General features: G+C 46.0%; 2 protein-coding genes across 2 annotated transcripts; one reads left to right on the top strand and one right to left on the bottom strand.

Moving 5' to 3' along the window:
* Positions 1–5252: 5252 nt before the first annotated feature.
* LOC104362117 (cathepsin E) lies at positions 5253–14730 on the bottom strand. The gene is made up of 9 exons (XM_009968370.3): positions 14152–14730; positions 13799–13976; positions 11638–11755; positions 11014–11132; positions 10416–10615; positions 9595–9717; positions 8776–8920; positions 6064–6162; positions 5253–5964 (listed from the first exon to the last, which is right to left on the bottom strand). The coding sequence occupies exons 1-9, from the start codon at positions 14235–14237 to the stop codon at positions 5785–5787; spliced, it is 1248 nt and encodes a 415-aa protein (XP_009966672.2). The 5' UTR covers positions 14238–14730; the 3' UTR covers positions 5253–5784.
* Positions 14731–18638: 3908 nt separating this feature from the next.
* LRRC10 (leucine rich repeat containing 10) lies at positions 18639–19646 on the top strand. The gene has a single exon (XM_009968367.3). The coding sequence runs from the start codon at positions 18810–18812 to the stop codon at positions 19644–19646; it is 837 nt and encodes a 278-aa protein (XP_009966669.3). The 5' UTR covers positions 18639–18809.
* The last annotated feature ends 880 nt before the right edge of the window (positions 19647–20526 follow it).

Below are 20526 nucleotides of genomic sequence, written 5' to 3' on the forward strand. Positions count from 1 at the left end.
TCTTCTCTTGAAAGTGGTTCTCACACAGGTTTGCTGAAAGTGCAGACACGATGCTCAGACAAGTCCTGAGCAAGATTTGGGCACCTAAATGGGAGTCTTTGTGGCGGCATGCTTTAACTCACTTGGTTGCTGGCTTGAAATCTGTGACCCTGTGGGGAAAAAATTTGTGGGGAGAGCTGGGAGCCTCAGGAGTGGACGCAAACTAGCCAGCACACACAGCAGCAAGCTGTGTAGGCTCACCTGGAGGAAACACTAAGGTTTATCAGAAGAGCAGAGGTGGCTCTGTCCACTTTGGATCCACCCTGAGCACTGCTACCTTTGGGTGCTCCTTCAGATCAAAGTCCATGACATCCTTGTAAGACCCACCAACAATTTTAGTTTCTACTCAAGTGGCTAGAAGGGGAGGTGTGAGCTCAATTCCCTCCTCAGCCTGGAGAGATTCAGTCCAGCATCTCTCAGCACCTGGAGGAATGTTTGAAAAAGCAGGCTCCTCGTTCTGTGGGGCAGGAGCCTGCCCCACTCCTACTGAAGCTATGCCACTACATACTGGAAAAATAAAAGGATTAAATGTTTAAATTCATTAAGAAAAATCGAAGAGGCAAAACTGCTGATAAGCTGGGCATGGGAGGTCTGAGCCTTGGTCTCTGCTTCTTGGAGCATGTATGTGGTGTACCTAGTGGTCGTTTATTGTAAAATGCCATTCCCAGGTGCCCTCCCTCGTGATGACAGGGCTGTGACACTCTCAGGAGGTGATGGAGCTGCAGGGGCAACTGAGTTTAGGGCTCCACTCTTGCAGAGATCTTCATCTGGAAGCACACAGACTGCAGTCATCCCAGGGAGACAACCACATAGCCAAGGACTGCTAGCAAATATTGCTCTCTGTTTCCTATCCCCCCACCCCATTCCCATGCTGCCCAGATGTACCACACACATTCTCCATTAACCCAAACCCAAGCCAGCATTAGGTGGCTCCAGCTGCTCCAGGGGTGTCCAAGTCACCTCCCTAAACCTCCTGGTAGCAACCTGGCCTTTCAGCTGCTGCTCCTTCAAGAAATCTCAAAGCAGGCCCTGAAAGCAGCGGCAGCTCTTTGGTTTTAGATCTCATCCACATCTACATGAACACAGTCCAGAGTGCAATGCCATCATTGCCTGAAAGTAAGTATCCAAGTAGACAGTCTCCTTAGACAAGAGAGACACCAGGTAACTCAGGGGCTGGGAGGAACAGAGAGAGGGGGAGACACGGAAAAGTATGGGGGCTGAAACAGTCAGCAAGCAGTGTGGACTGTGTGGACAGCAAGTCCACCCAGATCTTTTGCTTGGAAGGTTGCACTTCAGACAATAAACCAGCATCTCTACCAGGGTAACCAATAGCACCAATGGTTTCTGTGAGTCTTCAGGACCACCTGAAGCTGGGAAGGAAATGAACAGACCTACCTGCTCCTGCTCCTTTGGCCAGCAACTTAGGTGAGGAGCCCTTCCAGTAGGCTATCACATACAGCAGGACTCTGCTATCTCATCTGGGTAGGCTTTGAAAAACAATCAGCTTCCCTCCCCACTTCCATTTCTTCCATCTTTGTTTCAGTCTGGGAACTGGCTCCTGATAATGTGTGCATTAGACATGGTCTGAGCAGTGCCACCCTTTCAAACCTTCCAAAGACACTAGACAAAAGCATGTGTATCCCCATCAGTTTAGGAACCAGAGGATGCTTAGCCCAAGGAAGAGCGGTTTAAACTCATGTGATGGGAATTATGATGGGAAAAGCCAAGTACAGATTTCCCAGGCACTTACAGAGACACTTCTTCACACTGTGAGATGAGGTGACGCCGGTGTCTGACAGCAGCTGAGTAGCAAGGTTTGATCACAGTTTTGGAGTAAGGCGTTCCTGGTGCAACCTCACCCCTGCCACTTCACAAGTCCTCAAGCAAATCAAGTTGCTCTGTTCAGGTTTGACCAACGCAATGAGGACCCCAACAAAGTGAAATTATATTGAAATAAACAGCACCTTAGCCTAGCAGCCCTAGAAAGGACCATCTAAAAGATAGGACTGGTAGCTTTTCAGTCATCAAAGCCCCAGAATGCTGATTGTCCCAGGGGAAGAGGGCTCTCTTGGCCTCTGACAATGCTGGAAACACATAGTTTTCCCTTCTCTATATCAACAGAGAAAAAAAAATTTCTTCCAGCTTTCTCTCTTTCTTCATTATTCCCTATTTCTTCTTCTAGCTGAAGCTACACTTTTCAATTCAATATTTTCTCAATTTAATTGCATCTGCAACTGTCAAGGAACTTTATTTACCACCGAGCTTAACTTTAACAAATGGCAAATTTACAGCATAAATGAGACATTTTAAGCATACCCAGACAGCTCCAGACACACACCTAGGCCCAAAGATGAAGTAACTACTGCTCTCCTTGGGACCCCGAAGCACTCCTCCATAGCACTTCATCAAAGACAAGAGAGCACTACAGGTTTCAGGGGAATTTGGCCATACTCCTCCCAGATGCACATGTATAGGAAGGATTTTCAGTAGCTGTGGAGAAAGTCTGGCCTATTATCTAGCTCTCTCATCACAGTACATAAGTTTGAGGAACTGTGCTTCTCTCTGTAAGGGAATTTAAATCAGAAATTAGAGATTACTGTGAAGTGCCCACTACAAATCTGCACTGAGGACCCAGTCCCATCACACCTCCTTGCCTTCTTCACACAGTTTCCACCAGGGCTTAAGGTGTTGGAGCCAAGTGCTCATCCTCCCCAACCCAGGGATCAGCATGTTTCATGCTGGCACTGCTAAACCTGAAGAAGCCTTCCCAGCTTCTCATCCTCCAGCTCTGCTCATCTTCCACCATCTTCTTCTCAGCCGGGCCGCTACCTAGGATGCACACTGCTGCTTTCCACCAGGACATTATGCATCTCATGAGCAACGACTTTGTTACCTCTCCCACTTGCTCTGCCAGCACTCCCTGGCCCAGCAACTGTATTCATTCTCCGATGGAGGCTAAGGGTGGGCACACAGTAGCCATTAGGTAGATAAAAGCTTCAGTTAAGTCCCACAGAAATGTCTATTAGACATGTAGACGCATGTTAAATTAGGAATGACAGCTCTGAAGTCTCACAATGTAATCTGCAATGCACAAATAGCATTTCACACATAGCAGGCTGCTGTGCTCCAGGTTAGCTGTAATATTCTGTTCATTGCTTGTGAAGAAGCTAGTGCTGGGATGAATTACCAGAAAAATTTCTTCTCCTCATTTAATCTGTTATCTCACTTTTGCAAACATCTGCAGGCTCTGATTTGTATTAAATTACCTGCTAGGATTATGTGCTCTCTCAGGCACTTCTCTCGATAAACTCTTTGCTTTAGCATGGTAAATGGACCATTTTAGCAAACCCAACAATTTACAGTTCATGTTCACTGGTATAAACAATGTCGAATTATGGCATGAATAAAGGCACTTTGAGAAACACAGCTGTCTTGACTGTATTGAACTGTCAAGAAGCACTGCTGGGAAAGGTTTGACCTACAATGTAAGTCCACTTGATGTCTACCATGAACAGCGAGGCAGACCTACAGGAGTTGGCAAAGCTGGAAAAGACTGAGGAGATAATAGGGCCAGGATAGACCAGAGCAGCAGCTTGCTGTCATCGAATGGTGTTAATCTTGAGCAGGGTGTGAGATATATAAGAACAAAGAGAGGGCTGATCCCTGCATGTGCTGCCTGACTTTCCACCTATTTCTAGGATGCACTAATGCTCTTCACTGGAATTCGTAGAGCCAAGATGTCGGTGCAGGGATATGTCCCGCCACCTTTAAAACCCTCTGTCATAAATAACAGATCTCTAACTCTGACTGCGAGTTCATGTTTGAGGAATATATATGCATTTTAGAAACAATGGAAATGTAGCAGAGTGTTAAGTATGCTGCATGGTAGAGAAAACAAAAATACCCCACTGCTGCTAAATGAGTGATAGGGTTTTATAGCTGTTTGTTGGTCTTGGTTTACAACCAAACAAATTATATTTTCCAGACAAATAAGTTAGTTCATGGTCACTCTGTTCTTTAAGAGTGGTATGGACAAAGGGGAAACAAGTCAAGATTAGCCTGAAATACACGGTAACTTCATACAGCTCAATTTTGTCTACAAAAAGAGACAACTGGCAGCAGAGCCCCTGTTGCTAGAGGCTGATAGCCTGGATGCCAAATGTGTAACACAACGTGGCTGCAAATAGAGAGTCATGAAAACATGCACTGGAGAGAGGGGGTATTTCACACTGGAAGGCAAGATTAGTACTTCAGAGATGATACCCACACACAAGCTGTCTCACTTCAGTAATACTTACCGAGTCTTACAACCGAAGCCTGAAAATCTAAAGGGCCATGAACTTAGCACTGCCAAGGTCACTAATGGATGTCGCATTTGGTCTGTGCTAAGCACATCCAGACAGGCAGCAGCAGCAAGTCCCCCGGGGCCACCAGCCCCTGCCCCGGGGATGCTGCAGCGCGGCCGGTCTCCAGCTCCCCACAGCCCTGCCCTGCCTGGGAGGTGACCGGAGCTGGGGCTGCAGGTGTTTTACAGCTTTAGGGAGATACAAGCAGCCCCAACACCCCAACATGTCCCATCTCTCCTCTCCAGGACACAGAGCAACCTGGATTTTCAATTGCTGTTGCACCCTCTTCTCCCTGTCCTCTCCAGCCTCACGGCACAGAGGCTGCTGTAAGAAAACATAAAATGAAACTGAAACAGTGTTAAGTCCAAAGCAGATTTTGCTTGGTTACATTCTACTTGAGTACGGGGGCAGTGCCAGCTTTAGCAATGCAAACAAATACTCCAATGGGTATAATTCAGGTGAATCTTCTTTTGCCAAATCAGCGCAGCTACCTGTGGCTGTTTCACACCTCTGCCGCCTCTGAAGCTGCTGCTGGCAAGAAGTAGCTGAGCGAGGGACAGTAGATGTTTCGTGGTGGTCTCGTAACTCACGTGAGGTTTGTACTTCACACGGCATCACAACTCATGGGATTTGTAATGCGAATAGGTGCTGCTCCCAGCTGCCCGCACCGCCAAGGGGCAGAGGCGTCAGATTCTAAAAGCAGCATCTGACCTAAGACATGGACATTAAACACCGAGACCCAAAAGAGGAAAAATGTGTCAGGTGAGAATGAACCCAAGGGCAAAAGCAGGTTTGAGAGATGGTGTAAGGAGCAGGAAATTGCGTGCAAGGAACAGGAGTGGAAAGCATAGCAGTCACACAGACATCGGTCACATTCCTCTTTATATAAATTGGTTGGAGCAAGCCCATATAAAGAGAATTTATGTGGCAATGAGGAAATGAGGTTGGACAAAACCCCAATCATGGAAAATAATGAGGAAAAGGAAGTCAACAGAAAGTGAGGTGGAAACTAGCACTCAGGAAGAAAAAAGGATACCCAGGCCAGACAGGGACTAGTTTCCCCCACTCGTAACTGCTATCTTCTCAGCCTCGCACTGTTCAGAATTTTTATTCTCCCTTCTCTTTTTTGCAAAACTGAGTGCTGAGCTGTTTCTGTTTCATCCCGAAAGCTGCGGTGTCCATCAGTTGTTCGGAAAAAAATGTTTCTCAGTTGTAAACATACAGAAATTGAACCAAACTGTATAATTTGGGACAAGGATCACCTCAAAACCCTTAAAACCTGAAGGGGTCAACACAACTGCATTTAGGTCCAGAGTTTCAGTTAAAGCCCTTCTTCACACATGTGTTAAAGACCATTACATTAAGATTCAGGTTAAGGCACAATAAACATTATCACAACTCAGTAGGAATCCTTTCTATGAACAGCTTTTGCAAATCCCACTCTGTCATTCCCACGGTCAAAAATGCAGTAAAATGCAGACATAAAGACATCTCCTAAAATCCAGAGCGGGCCGGCGCGAGTGGTGATGTCAAGAGACTGAAAGCCGCTCATGCAGAAGGTTTGGTCTTCAATAGACTCCTGGAAGGGAAAGCACGTGTCCTTGCTGCTGCCCACTCCAGGCCCAGCTTGGGGAGTGGGGAACAGGGGACGGGGAGCGGGGAGGCCATGGATACGCACCATTATGATGTATTGCTCTGGTGTCAGCTTGTACTCGCGGTGTCCGATCGTGAAGCTTATGTGAGGCAAGCTGGACAGTCTTCTGCAGTCTATGAGAAACTGTATGCGAAGCACCGATTGAGACGGGATTGATTTGCCTTTTTTTTAATTATTGCCCTTTGAATTCAAGACTTTTGCATCAGGTAACAGCGAATTTACTGCAGAGAAACAGCATCAGGCTGACTTACGGCCCGACACTGCCCTCCGGCTTTCCAGCTCCTGCATGAGGTCAAACCAACCCAGCAGCCCAGACCATGGCACCAAAGCCCCTAGGGATCCAGGGCTGACGAAAATCCTTGCAAGCCCCAAAAGGAACGAGGTGAAAGGGAAGTCTGATGTCTGTCCTGCACAACTCAGAAGCAAAACTGAATGTGTGAGAGCCCCAACAAACCCATATTAGCAAGGTCTGCTTGCCCATATTAGCAAAGTCCTCCAATGCTCTGGCCTGGGCTGGGTGGAGTGAGTCCTACGGCTGTAGTTCACCTCTATCCCTCCGTAACATCATTGTTTTAGGAAAAAAAAAAAAAAAAAAAAGCCAGTGAGGAATACAGCACTTTATACTTATACTCTGCCTTGGAGTGGGATTTAAAGAGCAGAAGAAGGACTAAACTCAGGCATGGTCATTAATTTCCATAAATAATACATTCACTTACAGTAACACAGAAGATCATTTCCTGGCCTTTCTAGTTATTTCATGAAACAACTGGCATCTTAAAAGGCACTGCAGAATGCTCCAAGCCCCAGAGGGATCTTTGATGTAAACTGTAGTGTTTAAAGTGATTGTTTTAGAGACTTCCTAGAAAGAAGAATCTACTTCTTGTTGTTGTTAAATCTGCTTTACGAAAACACAATCCTAAATCTTGTCCACACTTATCAGGTGTCGTACCATTAGAAAAAAAAAATCATGGGATACAGAGGACAAGAGTAAAAAAACCAGTATAATAGTGTGTAGGATACGAGAGGCAAGTCATAATGCATTTACACAGCTAGTAGGTCCAGAACAAATTAATCCTTGCTGGAAAGAGATAAAAGTTCTGGTAAAATGGATGGACCCACTTATACAGGGATAAATTTGAGCCAATATACTCAGCCTGTCTGTGGTTTCTGGAAAAACAGTCATAGAAAGTCTTATTTTCAAGATGCTTTTTTGCAGAATCTGTGGTGCTGGCTGAGTGTTCTTACATCAGCACTGGAATATATAAACATGTACTTCAATGACTACTTTCTCATTTATATTACACTAATATAAGTGCATTGAAAATACATATTTTATCTATATCCATTAGTATGTACCAACTTGTCATTAAAGCATTCAGTTTGACATGTATCTGAAAATTTGAATGAAAACAAACTTTAAGGTTTAACTGAGAAAGAATCAGAAGCCTCAGGAGTTACTCAGATGTCACTTCAGGTCCTCCTTTTACAAAAGGAGGCAGATTAAAGGTCTACTTTGATCTTTGCCCAGTGCACTGGGCAACCTTAACACCTAATTTTCTTCCAAGTGCAGTTTTGTGTCAGGACCAAGCCAACTGTGAAGCTGACAGAAGCTGTACATGACAGCTTTACTCGGGGCACAGGAGCTGTGGCGACGTAGTAATTACCTGTGGGAGTCAGCCAAGGGCCAGCAATAAGGCACACTAAAAAAAAAAACTGTTCTTCCTCTGGACTCAGGTGGGTTTAGCTGTCTCAGGCTTGTTATCTCAATGCTTTAGATGTTACAAGGTCATGTCATCTGCAAATTGCCAGCGGGAAGATGCGAAGAGCAGCAGAGAGACATCCCAGCCTGTCCCTTGGGCAAGGTGGTGGGAAAGCCTAACCTACCTCGAGCAACCTCAGCTCACACAAGCCCCCCAGAGGGACACGGGGAGCAGGGGACTGGAGGTGTGGGGCCAGAGAGGCCATGAAGTGATACATCAAGGCCATTTTGGCCTGCTGGAGGAGGTGGAGGTACTCCTCGGAGGGCAGACAGGGATGAGGAGGAGCAGTGGGGAGCATCAGCAAGGGGAATGCAGAAGAGAGCAGCGGGGAAGAGAGGCAAACCGGCAAGGAGACAGAGGAATAAGGTTCAGGACGGAGAATAAGAGATGGCAAGGCCTGTCCCACACCCTGTGATTCATTTGCCAGGAGACAGTGTTGTGAGCATCACAGCTGTGCAACCCTCCCGGGAGCCCAGCACGGCACCGCCTGCTCCGCTGCAAGCCGACAGCGAGAGCTCCTGTCAAGGGAGCTGTTGTCAGGCTGTAATTACAATACCTTCCCCTTTCCATTTGATGCTGATGGGGCTGGCCATCAGCACCAAACCCCTTCCCAGCTCAAGTGAGCCAATGGCTGTAGCCAGGGACTTTGAAAGGAAGTGCTCCTCTGATTTTCCAAAAGAAAATGATCTCTGACAGAATACAGAACAATTCCTCAAACTGAAACCCTCATTATTTCCTTACGCACCAGTACTGACAAGTATGGGAGAGAAGGTGGGCATCTAGGAGGAAGGCTGGGGCAGCAAGGCAAATGGGTCAAAACCAGTAGAGCTTTGAGTTCAGTGTTGTTCTGGAAACAAGGTTTTCCCTGAGACCTTGCTGAACAGTAATTTCAGTTATTTTCCCACCCTATAAGCTCTTTGCACCAAATACCAGTTTCTCTTCCTCTCTGGCTGTTTTCTGACTGTATAGTTTTTACCTCTCCAGTATGCGATGGACTTGACCCAATATACTCCTGTAATCTCCTGATTTGTGAAGAGGGGCCGGTGATAAGAGAGGTGCCTGAGTCAACGATGGCTTCACAGCCGTGGGAGCAAAATGCCACCCGGCCCTGGATCTTTATGCTACAAGTGAAAAATAAAGCATCTTTAAACAAGTGGTATATACATCATGACTGAAGCAACACATTATTGCTAGCTGAAGTACCAGAGCACAGTCTGAAGTTAAAACTAGTTGCCAAGCTTTCCCAGTCTTAAAAGACAAGAACATCTTTAAAAGACAAGAAAGCAATAAAAGGAAACTGCATGAGGAAGACTTCCCGTCTGTGGACCCAATTTTCTCTGTCAGGACTCCTGCAGCCCTAATTATTTGCCTCCTGCCGATGAATTTGTCCTCACCCGCGGGTACGTGTCCTCATCACTTTACAGAGCAGAAGGAGGAACAAAGGAACACTGACTACTTTGATCAAGGTTAACAAGAAGGATGAGAGCAGGACCTGGAGCTGGATTCAGTTCCTGGGTGCCTCAACCACTTAACTGAATAGTCCAAGAGTCAACTTGACCCCTGGTGTATCATATTAAAACATATTAACACGCTCTCCCAGAAACCAGCAATACATATCACAGCATATTTAGAGAGCTAATAAACCCTGGTCTCATGCTGGTGAACCTTCTCTTTGAGAGGCACAAGGGCACAGTGCGGTTGAGTCCTCCTGCGTCTGTATTGCTAGGTGTTTCTGTCTCTGTGGGTTTTAGCTGGGGAGGTGAATTCCACCAGGTATTCATACATACATACATACTTGTTCAGGTGTATTTGCCAGTAGCTTTTCTCGGTGACTGGGACCCAGTGGATTGAACCTTTGTAGAGAGAATGGTCTATCCCCCCCAGAATCAACTCACCACCATTCTCGGTGTCATCTCCTCTGAAAGCAGAAGACAGTTTAACACAGACATGGGATTGTGCCAGCATGCACTGATGAGGTTACACTTAAAAATCAAAATATTAATCACAGCCCTTCCTAAATTCAGATATGGATGGCTGAAAGGGATTATTTCTAAATTATAACTGCCTCTATCCCAACTCAGCGCCTCCAAACAACCTCTGAGAAGATTTACTGTAGGCTGCCGAGAGCTAAGATAGGCATCATGAGCAGGTTGAGCCAGTTGCTACCCTCACCTCACAACAGATAAATTGGTGGTTACAGCTAGGTCCAGACTATGGAACAACATATCTTTTCTGAAATGTGGCTATTTGGGTTTAACATGGCATTTCTGTTCATCTCCACGAGCCAGAAGGAAACCTGTGGCAACTCAGACATGGTGAGTCTGAGCTGGGAGCTTTTCTTTTGTTTATGACCAGCTCCAACAAGAATAACTCTCTGTCCAAAAATTCATGGGCCTCCCCATAGCATTTTTCCTTTTCACTCCATATTTTTCAGTGTCAAATTGAAAAAAAAACAAAACAAAAAAAACAAACAAAAAACCCCAACCAAACATCAAAACCCAAGAAATGGGTGAAATTACTTTCTAGAGTTGAAGCTTTATATAAATGCATGGTTGTCTATATCAACAATTAAAACAGATTTACTACTTTTTTGGTAGTGTCACTTTTAAGACTGACCTTTTCAGATAAAAAGAGAAGACCGGCTCCTCTACCAGCTGCTGGTTCATGATGCTGTCGAACACGGGCAGAGCATTGCCCACTGCTAAGGAGGGGTAGCCCAAGCCCAGCACACCATCAAAGTGGGCAAAGGCAAAGGTTGTTCCTGGCTCAAACACCGACTCACCAAAGTCCTGTCCCTTGATGGAGATGTTACTTATCTGTTTGGTACAAGTGAATGTAAAACCACCATCAATTACAATAAATTAGTCACGTTTCACATTCAGATCAATGGATTAATTCAGGTTATAAAGCCTGGATATCCTTGTGTGACGTGCATCAATATAGCAGGTGCCCATTTGGCAGGTAGGCTGCACTGATTCCTTTTAATACATTAATTCTGTGGGTGTTTCTTCATAAACCCAGGACAGAACCCAAGGAGAGAAGCAGAAATGGAAAATAAAATCTTAGGGATTTGTCTGGGTAGACGCAGATTGGTGAGACTTCACCCTGCCCTTACCTAAACCAGGCAAGGTTTACCAGGGCAAGGCCAGTATCTGAACTGCCTTAAAAACCCGGTTGACCTGGAGGCTGACACCCATTGTAGGTGGATGCTCACCTGCAGCGTGTCTTTGCCAGCAATGCCCAGAAGCTGTCCCGTGCCGTACTGCAAGGAGAAGGCTTCCCCACCGTGCTCGTACGAGTCCGAGAGAAAAGACTTAAATTTCTGGTGCACCCCTACACAAAACAAATGACACCTGTGCACCGAGGGGAGGTCTCGGCAACACACCTGCTCCTCAATGCACAACCAGCCTAGATGCAGGAGAGGCAGATTTTTGCTTGTCTTATGAGGACGGTGTTGATGGAGGTGCCAGTTTCCTTGTAGGCACCCCAGTTTTTCTGTACCTCAGAAGTTATTTGGGGTTTTAAAGACAAATTAAAACAAAAATGGGCATTTCCACCACTATCTGTAGCTCTCCTAGGTTTATTTTCATGCCTTTTACATCAGGCATCCCATGGTGCGGAGGGGTGCTTGGCAGCTGCATCCAGCCCCTGCCCTGGCTGCAGGGTGGCACGAAGGGGCAGAGATGGAGGAGCAAGCCAGGAAGGGGAGAGCGGCCCTCGGGGTGCTCCAAATCCTCCCCTCCCAAATCCCTGCTGCAGGCGAGCTCCTTGGGAACAGAGAAGTGGCCAAGGTTCCCGAGATAGAAGGAGTGTAAGGGAGGGTGGTAATGTTTCTTACTGCATGCTTCGCTGATGCAATAAGCAGAAGGGACCCAAAAATTGGAGGAGCCGGTGTCAAACACGACGGTGAACCTCTGGGGCGGCGTGCCAACGCTCACAACTCCGTAGTACTGCGCCTGGGGGAGGAACAACCCGGTCAGCCCCGGGCTGCCTCCCGGTGAGCTGTTCCTGAGGAAAAGGCAGACCTGGGAGCATCGTGCAACGCCTTCCCAGGGAGTTCGGTGCAATTTCATTTAAACATAAATGCACGCCACAGGGAAGTGTGTCTGACTCCACGAGTGGCTGAGGACAGCAGATTTCACTCCAGCTGTGTGCATAACTGTGCGGCATTCTTAAAGCCTTTTAAGCAAACGCTCTGTCGGGTTCTCCATTAAGTCAACAATGGTTGACTTGCACTGACTTCAGTGGCGGCAAGGTTAACCCCAAGACAAAGCTCTTGCACGACCATGCAGGCTTTCAGGCAGCTCCCTACTGATGTCAGTAAGAAATCAGTGAAGCAAAGACAGCACGACCCGCCTCTGCCAGTGTCAGAGGGCCCCGACCGGTGACACAAACGCTGCCACATATGGCTGGGATTATTCCTTTGTAATTAGCAGCTATTAGCAAATCAAAAACCGAATTCTGTTGCACAGACTGTATGTGACGTACTGAACAAAGTTCATCCAGTGGATAAAGAAACCACTGACCATCCCTGGATACCAATTGAGGCTAGAGATAATCTGTGAACATGTGAATGCTGGAGTGAAGGGCTTATCCACATCCCAAATGCAAGTGTCTAAGTGCCCCTATTTGGCCCTGGAAGAGCACTTCAGCATTAAGAGACCTATTTTTGGGAAGAGGCATTTCTGGAATTCACACACAGATAGAAAAGCAATAGCCAGTCCCAAGCCTCTTGTTGCAATACAAATATTTGAATATGTATCTTCAAGTGCGTACTTGTTAATGAATACACTGAATATAGTTTCTGACCCTGGAGTTTATGGTCTGAATGAGATAATCATGAAAAGGCAAGCAAACTTGACATTTAAGAGAATATCCAGCTGTGCAGCAGGATTTTATTCTTTCCAGTATTAAACAAACCTTTATCTATTAATCTGTAAAGTGAGGCAGCTCATCCAAAAACAAAAACAATCCCAGAAAACCCACAAACACACTGCACTGAAACCTCTACAGAACTGTTCCTTTTGCAAGCTGAACATGCTGGGGAAGTGGGTTTTTTTGTCATTTTGAGATTTTTCCCTCTTTGATAAGCTATAAAGCAGGCTGAAAGATTTCAGTCTCCTTTGTTCTTCACACACATCTCTAGATCATCTTGACATATTATTTATGGCCCTCAAGTGTCAGGAAGATCCTGATTAATTAATTTGGCTTTCCCTTCCCTGTTCAGATGAACCCTCCACAACATTTCTGCAATTTAGCTTTCCTTTTGGTAAGCATAAGAGAAGAACCAAAACAAAACAGAAAACAGAGACCATCCAAATGGACAAAATCCTAAATCCAAGACAGTTAGTTTACAAAATGGTTGACCTGCTGACTTGCCTGTCTGAGATCCAATGAAACTCATATTTTTCCTTTTTCAGTTTGGATGGTAAATTCAGCTAGGTTAGTGGGAGACCTAGGTCAGTCTCTAATATTTAATACACAGGAGATAAAAGCAGAAAAAGAAAAACTCTATTTGGGTCTTTTTTATCACAGATTTATGACTCCACGTGATCAAATCAATGAGATTTGAGGGATTTTTTATAACATGCAAACACCAAATTTCTGGTAAATAGAACACAGCTAAATAAAATAATCAGATTCTGCTACTAAAAACCCAGTCCTGAACCAAGATTGATACAGGCGAACCTTCCACATTTGTTTAGAGACCCAACCAAGTCCAATACAGATCTAAAAAAAAAAGAACTTGTCAGAGGACTACTACTGCTAGACTACGCCAGCTTTCTACCTGAATCGCGTGCTAATCTAGATCTCTATGTGCTTTATTTTGCAGACTGGTAAACTAATTTTTTATCATCTAATATTTATGGCATAGAGCAACAAGCCACCTCAAGCCCTATAATTTCATTGAGGGACTAGATTTGAAATGTACTGGGAAAAAAATCTGCCTTCAAGAGAACAACAAGTCCTTATGATTGCATTACCAAAACTGTACTTACATTCATGTAATCATACAGCATTTCTGAAGTGGTTCCTACTGATAAGGCAATATCTGCAGGGAAGCAATGCAGGTACCTCCGGGCAAAAACGTCAGGGTTGTGATTCCTCCAAAATTCTTCTAGTTCTCCCTTTTCCTTCAGCTGTTTCTTGATAGATTTGAATCGAACAAGGGGGATTCTATGCAAATTAAATAAACATACAAAAAATTAACTGGATCTCCTTTCTAGGGCTCTCATATACTCTTTTTTTAAAAAATTTGTCTCTTTTTTGAGACCTTGGGTAGCAACAAGCATGGGTCACCCCAAAAAGCCAGCTGAGACATGCGCCAGCAATGCTAGAGATGTTTTCCTACCGTTCCACAGCCACGGTGAACGGGATGTAAACCACAGCCAGCAGTATCACCCTCATGGCTCCAAGCAGTTTGGAATCTACTGTCATTCATTTACTCAGAAGTCCCTTTTTTATACCTCGTTGTCAGCAGAGGGCTGTTCGCCAGGTCAATCAATCACAGGAGGTCAGTGCTTTGGCAGAAAACCGATTCATTTGCTCTCAGAGTAACCGCTGGATTGTGCAAATAGTGGTGTGCGGTGGAGACACTAAGGCACAGATAACCAGGGCACAGTCTACACCAGACAGACATTGTACTAACAATCCTTAATGTCTTTTACCTAAATACAATACATGAGATGAGCTTGGCTCCCATTAGCACAGGATAAAGGAGGCAGTCCGAGGACTTGCTGGGTTCCCTCTGAGTAAGCTGTTTTTCAATCTGGCTTTAGTGACAAGTGGCCCAAAAGTGTCCAACACAGAGAAAGGGGACATAATAGGTAATAATTTCCCTTTTACATGGAGACATTTCAGCAGGGCTGAGCAGACAGACACTTGATAGGTTTGCGACAAGTCATCCCCTGGCAACTGGACTTTAATTCCCTATATGTGGAAGAGCTCCAGTATAAACATAAACATGATTGCCACCACAAAAAATGGGTCTTGAAAGTAAAAAACATGACAGGCTGCAACATACACTAATAAAGAACAAGTGGTTTTGTACACATTTCAGCAAGACATTTGGAAGCACTCACTTGGATTTATTTTCCTTTGAGTTTCCTAAGGTTAGCCATTCCTACACCTGCCTGACACTTAGATTCAAGTCAAGCTGGCAGAAAAACAACAGTGTCAAAAAGAGACTCTGATCTGAGAGAGAGCAACCCCAAAGCCATCAGCTGCCTGGGAGGAGGCTCGGCACTGAGTCTGCAAGTTACTTCTGAGACTTTTTGAATCTTTCCTCTGCACGAGGAGGTGTGGTGAGCAATTACACACTGCAGCCTAGCATACATTAAAGCTAAATTTAAATAAGCAGCCATTTTTCTTCAAAAGCTTAAGCTAGGATGCTGGGAAAAGAGCAATGACAATATTTCCCCTGCAACACACCACTTATTTGAAATAAGCTGCTCACCACATGAAGGTGGACTGGCATTAAGTAACCCCCCCAAAAAAGAGAGCAGATGTGTGACAGTGCGTAGCAGAGTGAATATCAAGAACATGGAGGAGGCAGGAGTCATCATCTGCTCTAGTGACAATGCTCCAGTCAAGAAAAAACAGCAGAAAACACTAAACACACAGCATTTGTGAGCGAAGAAGGTGTCTAAATGCCTGTCACAGACTTTAAATAAATGTAAAGCAAATCATTATCAGCATATACTATAGAAATTCCTAAAAATTGTTTCTTTAGGTCTCTCCCCTTGCTATGTCAGGCTGATTGAGGAGGGGCATGAGAGCCTTCAAATTAATTAATTTAGCACTCTATTCATTAGTACCCTGGATTTTGAAATACGTGTTTTGCTTTTTCAAACTTACCTCCAAAATTATGAAGGCTACACAAACTCAGGAAAGGCTGACCCTGGAGTCATCACACAGCTGTGTGCAGAGCTTTGGATCTGAAAAAGCACCAACTCTTCTATTCTAATATTTTGCTTAAAAAAACAAAACAAAACAAAACAAAACAAAACAAAAAAAAAAACTCAAAAATGAAGCTTTTATATTGATTTCCATTTTTTTTGTGATTTTTTTTTTTTTTAAATTATCTAGCTCTGAGGAGTGTTCCCCTTTTCTTCCGGACTCAGAGGTTTTACACAAGTTCTCAGCAAACAGCCGTGTTTTCTGTCTCACAGCCACACACGCCACTGAGCTGGGCGCTGGAAATGAGACCGGTGAGCAACAGATGTGGTCATTTGCGAACCTTCAGAAAGCAAAGGCATTTCTCAAGGAGCCTACACGTGCCACCTGACACGCAGCAGAGCAGATGTCATGCCCTCTGGTAAGGCAGTGTCGCTTTGACAAGAACAAGACAGTGTCTGTGCTGAGCACCTTTATCGCTTGAACTGTTCCTCAAATGCCACAAATGCTTCTGGGAAGGCATTAATGTTCGTGTTGGAGGGCATCGGGATAACTTTGAAGACATGAAGTGGCTTTCAAAACACCGCCCCAAGCCTACTGAAGGGACTGCCTTTGCCTTAGAGCCTCCACTAAGTCGCTGATACTCAGAAAGATCAAGATTGTTCATTTATTGCAAATATAGCCCTTTATTATCCCACTACATGAAGGTTATTTTTTCCCATATACTGTGATCTCACAGTGTGTTCCCAGCAGGCATTCATTTAGCCAACAGAGGTACAAAATGCAGCAACAAAAGGTCATTGTGACTTTTTTTGATAAGCTGGAATAATGATTAAACTACAATGCAGAGGATCCCTAAGAAATAGTTCTCTGCAGCTTAAAACTTTCATTAAATAGAACTAATTCAAGCAGAAAAAATATACATGTCTCTGTATCTATAGACATAAGTTATATTGCAAAGTGATTTCTCTCCATATGGATTAGTAAGAAAAGTATACCTAAACTATATTATTAATACACTCTTACCCGGGCTTTTAGCTTGTTCTGATCAGCAGGATATCTGGTGAGGTTTGCCTAAGGGACATGTCTTTGCCATGGATGTAAATTCGTTATTACTTACGCCAAATGCATTTGTTTTTCCATACCTGTAGCCTACAGTGCCTTAACAGGGCAGGGAGCCTTGCCTTTAGAAGCTGCCACAGCTGCTTAGAAATGGAAACAAATACAAAAACCTGCTGAGGGCCATGGGAATATTTTCTTAAAAGTCGGTGGCTACTCTGAGATGCTCATTCACAGTGAACTGGCTGTTGCTGCTGGGGTGCTACGCCCAGCACATCCCACCTTCTGGCATGGAGAGTATTTTCAGTGTCTCTCCTCCACAGCATGGCCACAGATGACTGCGACATATCTTCGTTCTCCAGGCTTGAGACCCTGCCCAGCTTCTCCGTCCAAAACCTACTTCATGGCACTCAGGCCGCAGCACTCACTGTTCTTTCTCTGTCCTGCTGCAATACTGGCTCCCAGATGCCCTCTCTGTTGTTCTCCTCCTCCAGGAAACCCTCCATACATTTCATAGCATCACTGCCGCATGGCACAGACACTCATCTTGCAGGGAAAAGACTAGTAAACATCCTATAGCCTATATTCAATTGATAGCTAAGAGCTGCTTCACAAATGAACACTAGTAGAAAGTTCTCTATTACCAGATTTGACCCGAGATAGAGAGGCCACCTTAAATGTTTGATATTGCCCTTTTCTCAATCTTCTGTTTGCTCTGCCTTTTGTTTTTCCAAGAATACATGATTCTCAGCAATCACGTATTTTGGTTGAGTAGCACCTAATGCTCAGAAACCATCTGCAGATTGTTTAAAGAAAATATCCTCCATAAATACGGTAAGTGTGGAAAGTGACAGCAATGAGCTGTAGATATCAAAGCAGAGAGCCAGTTGCCAGAAAGGCTATTTCACCTTTAAACACTCTGCCAGCTTTCACATTCAAAGATCATGGTAGAATCACGGCCAACACACAGGTAAGACAATCCCCAAGAAAGCTTAAAACAGCAGGGGCTCAAGAAGTCAAACTATGCAGAGGTGCCTACACATGGGAAGGCTCCTCCTAGAAATCAGAGCTAAAAAGCAATGGATCTTGCTGCGAGAAGGAGGGGAACAGTTTACATCGTCACATCTAAATAGTCATAATTTTTAGCGTCATGATTTATCTCATTCATAACCAGTGAGAATCTTGATGGAATTAAATCCACGACAGTTTCTTGACAGGTTTTGGTATGGACATGGGAACTGCAAGTAGCAAGGTCGGAAGACAGCTGGAGAACGGCCTTGGCAGGTTGTGATAGTGAGCACATTAAATAGGGATTCAGACAAGAAGCAAAACATAATTTAATAAAAAAAGGCCCTACACAGTCAAGAGTGCCAGAGGCTATAGTAAACGCCGTTAAATTAGGAACATAAATAGTAGAACAGCTCAAGATAGCACTTTGCCAAGTATTTGTGTTAAAGCTTTAAGATAAGTACTGGGTGGCAAGTTACACTCTGAAATTATGTCTTTGGCACCTTGCAAAGTAAATCCCTAAAAGTGCCACTCATCTGGAAAGTCAGTCAAGCCTTGACAGGTATTTTAAACAACAATTTGACTACATCTGACATTTCTGCTGAAAGTTTCATGAAAGCTAAACATCTGAGTTTAAAAATCCGGTCTTCTGTGGTGTTTACTCTCCTGAGCCAACCCCTGCAGCCAGCACTGGCTGCACAGACAGCACAGCCGGAGCAAGAGGTGAGGGGCTGTGAGGCGATGGTTTGGGGCAAAATCGGCAAGCAGGAAGAGGCAAGGAAGAATGTTGGGTTGGGTTTTTTTGGGGGGGGGGGGGTGTCATCAAGAGAGGGAGACCTGCACTCTGAGTCATCCTGTCTGTAATCCCCATCACCAAACACTCATTTGGTTATCAGAAACATTTCAGAGCCCTTGAGATTAATGGCTGGTGCCATGTAAACAAAGCCTTATATTGGGACGACGGAGTTACCAGCAGGCCAGTACACATCAGAAGACCAAGGCTGTCCCTTGCAGTCCCAGCGATCCCCGAACAAAGGAAGTCCTGGGATGGGCAACAGCCTGAAAGCCATAGTTGCTTTTGTGCCCTCTGAGGAGTGCCAGAAGTACCTCCTGGAAGACCTAGAAGAGATGCCAGTGGATAAAATGGTGGATCTGAGCGGCAGGCAGCTGAGGCGGCTGCCTCTGCACATTTGCTCTTTTAGGGAACTGGTCAAGCTGTACCTCAGCGACAACAACCTGAACCATCTGCCCCCCGAGCTGGAGCAGCTGCAAAACCTGCAGATCCTGGCGCTGGACTTCAACAACTTCAAAGCTCTGCCCCTGGTCGTGTGCACGCTGAAGCAGCTGTGCATCCTCTACCTGGGCAACAACAAGCTCTGCAGCTTGCCCCTTGAGCTCCGGCTCCTGCAGAACCTCAAGACCCTCTGGATCGAGTCCAACTGCCTGCAGTGCCTGCCCGAGGTGGTGTGCGAGCTCAGCCTGCTCAAGACTTTGCACGCCGGCTCCAACGCGCTGCGCTCGCTCCCCGCGCAGCTGCGGCGCCTGCAGGAGCTGCGCACCGTCTGGCTGTCGGGCAACCTGCTGTCCGAGTTCCCCCCCGTGCTCCTGGACATGCCTTTTCTGGAGGTGATCGATGTGGACCGCAACTCCATCCGGTTCTTCCCAAGCCTGGCTCACCTCCCCGGCTTGAAGCTGGTGATCTACGACCACAACCCCTGCAGGAACGCGCCCAAAGTGGCCAAGGGGGTGCGCAGGGTGGGGAGGTGGTCAGAGGAAAGCCCCGAACCCCGCAAGCGGTCGGGGGCGGTGATAGAAATCACGCTCGATGAGAAACTGTTGCCACCTCCTGCTGCCAAGCCAGAGCCAGAAGCTGAGCCCTGCTGACACTCAGCTGCCCCCTCACACCACCGCCCAGCCCCTACTCCTCCCTTGCTTGCTGGTGTCCCGGGAGCACCGCACCGTCTGGATAATCCTCAGGAGTAGGAGCACCAGCTTGGAGCTGGGTGACGGCAAAACTCTCCTGTATAGACACCTGCTTTTGCGCAGCACACTGCCCCCTCTCTAGAGCAAAGCCTTCCTCCTTTTCCCCCTCCTCCCCCCTGGGGACCACTCAGAGTTCACAGCAGAGATGAAGACGCAGTTTCGATGTTTTCCGTGGGTGGATTGCACGGAGCACGCAGGGACTCGCTGCTCTTCACCCACGAGCTCGCGCTTCTCCCTTCCACCTTGCCGAGGTGGCCGAGCAGAGCTGGGAGCCACTGCTCACGGCGATCGCTGCCAGGAGTCACAGCTCTGAGGTGACCCACGGCATTCGGGTTACTCAAGTGACTTATCTGAAACGCAGCAACAGCTTGAAGGTTTCCCTGCCTGCCGCGTGGGAAGCGGTAGCAGAGTCCTGGCTGAGCTATCAAGGGAACGGCGCGTACGTACCAGCCCGCTCTCCTCTTACCGCTGCCACCTCCTCCCTGGAGAATTTGCCACCACTCTCATTTTGTTATTGCCGAGCAGCATTTTAAAGGATGGTGAGGAAAGCTTTGCTGCTAGTTTTTGTGTTACTGACAACGCTGCCTGTAAGGGCAGCTGTACACCCTGTGGTTTCATGCAGTAGCAAAATCAGAGCCTGACTAAAATGAAAAAAACCCCCGAGAGCTGCAAAGGTAAACCGGCATGAATAAAAGCCAGGGCTGGGAGCCTGCCGCTACAGGCTCGCACAGAATTTGAAGCTGAGGCAAACTTAACTGAGCTGAGATCAGCTGGGTGTTTC

This window comes from Tyto alba, unplaced genomic scaffold (genome assembly GCF_018691265.1).
Source record: "Tyto alba isolate M040663 unplaced genomic scaffold, T.alba_DEE_v4.0 Super-Scaffold_2, whole genome shotgun sequence".
Lineage (NCBI taxonomy): Eukaryota > Metazoa > Chordata > Aves > Strigiformes > Tytonidae > Tyto > Tyto alba.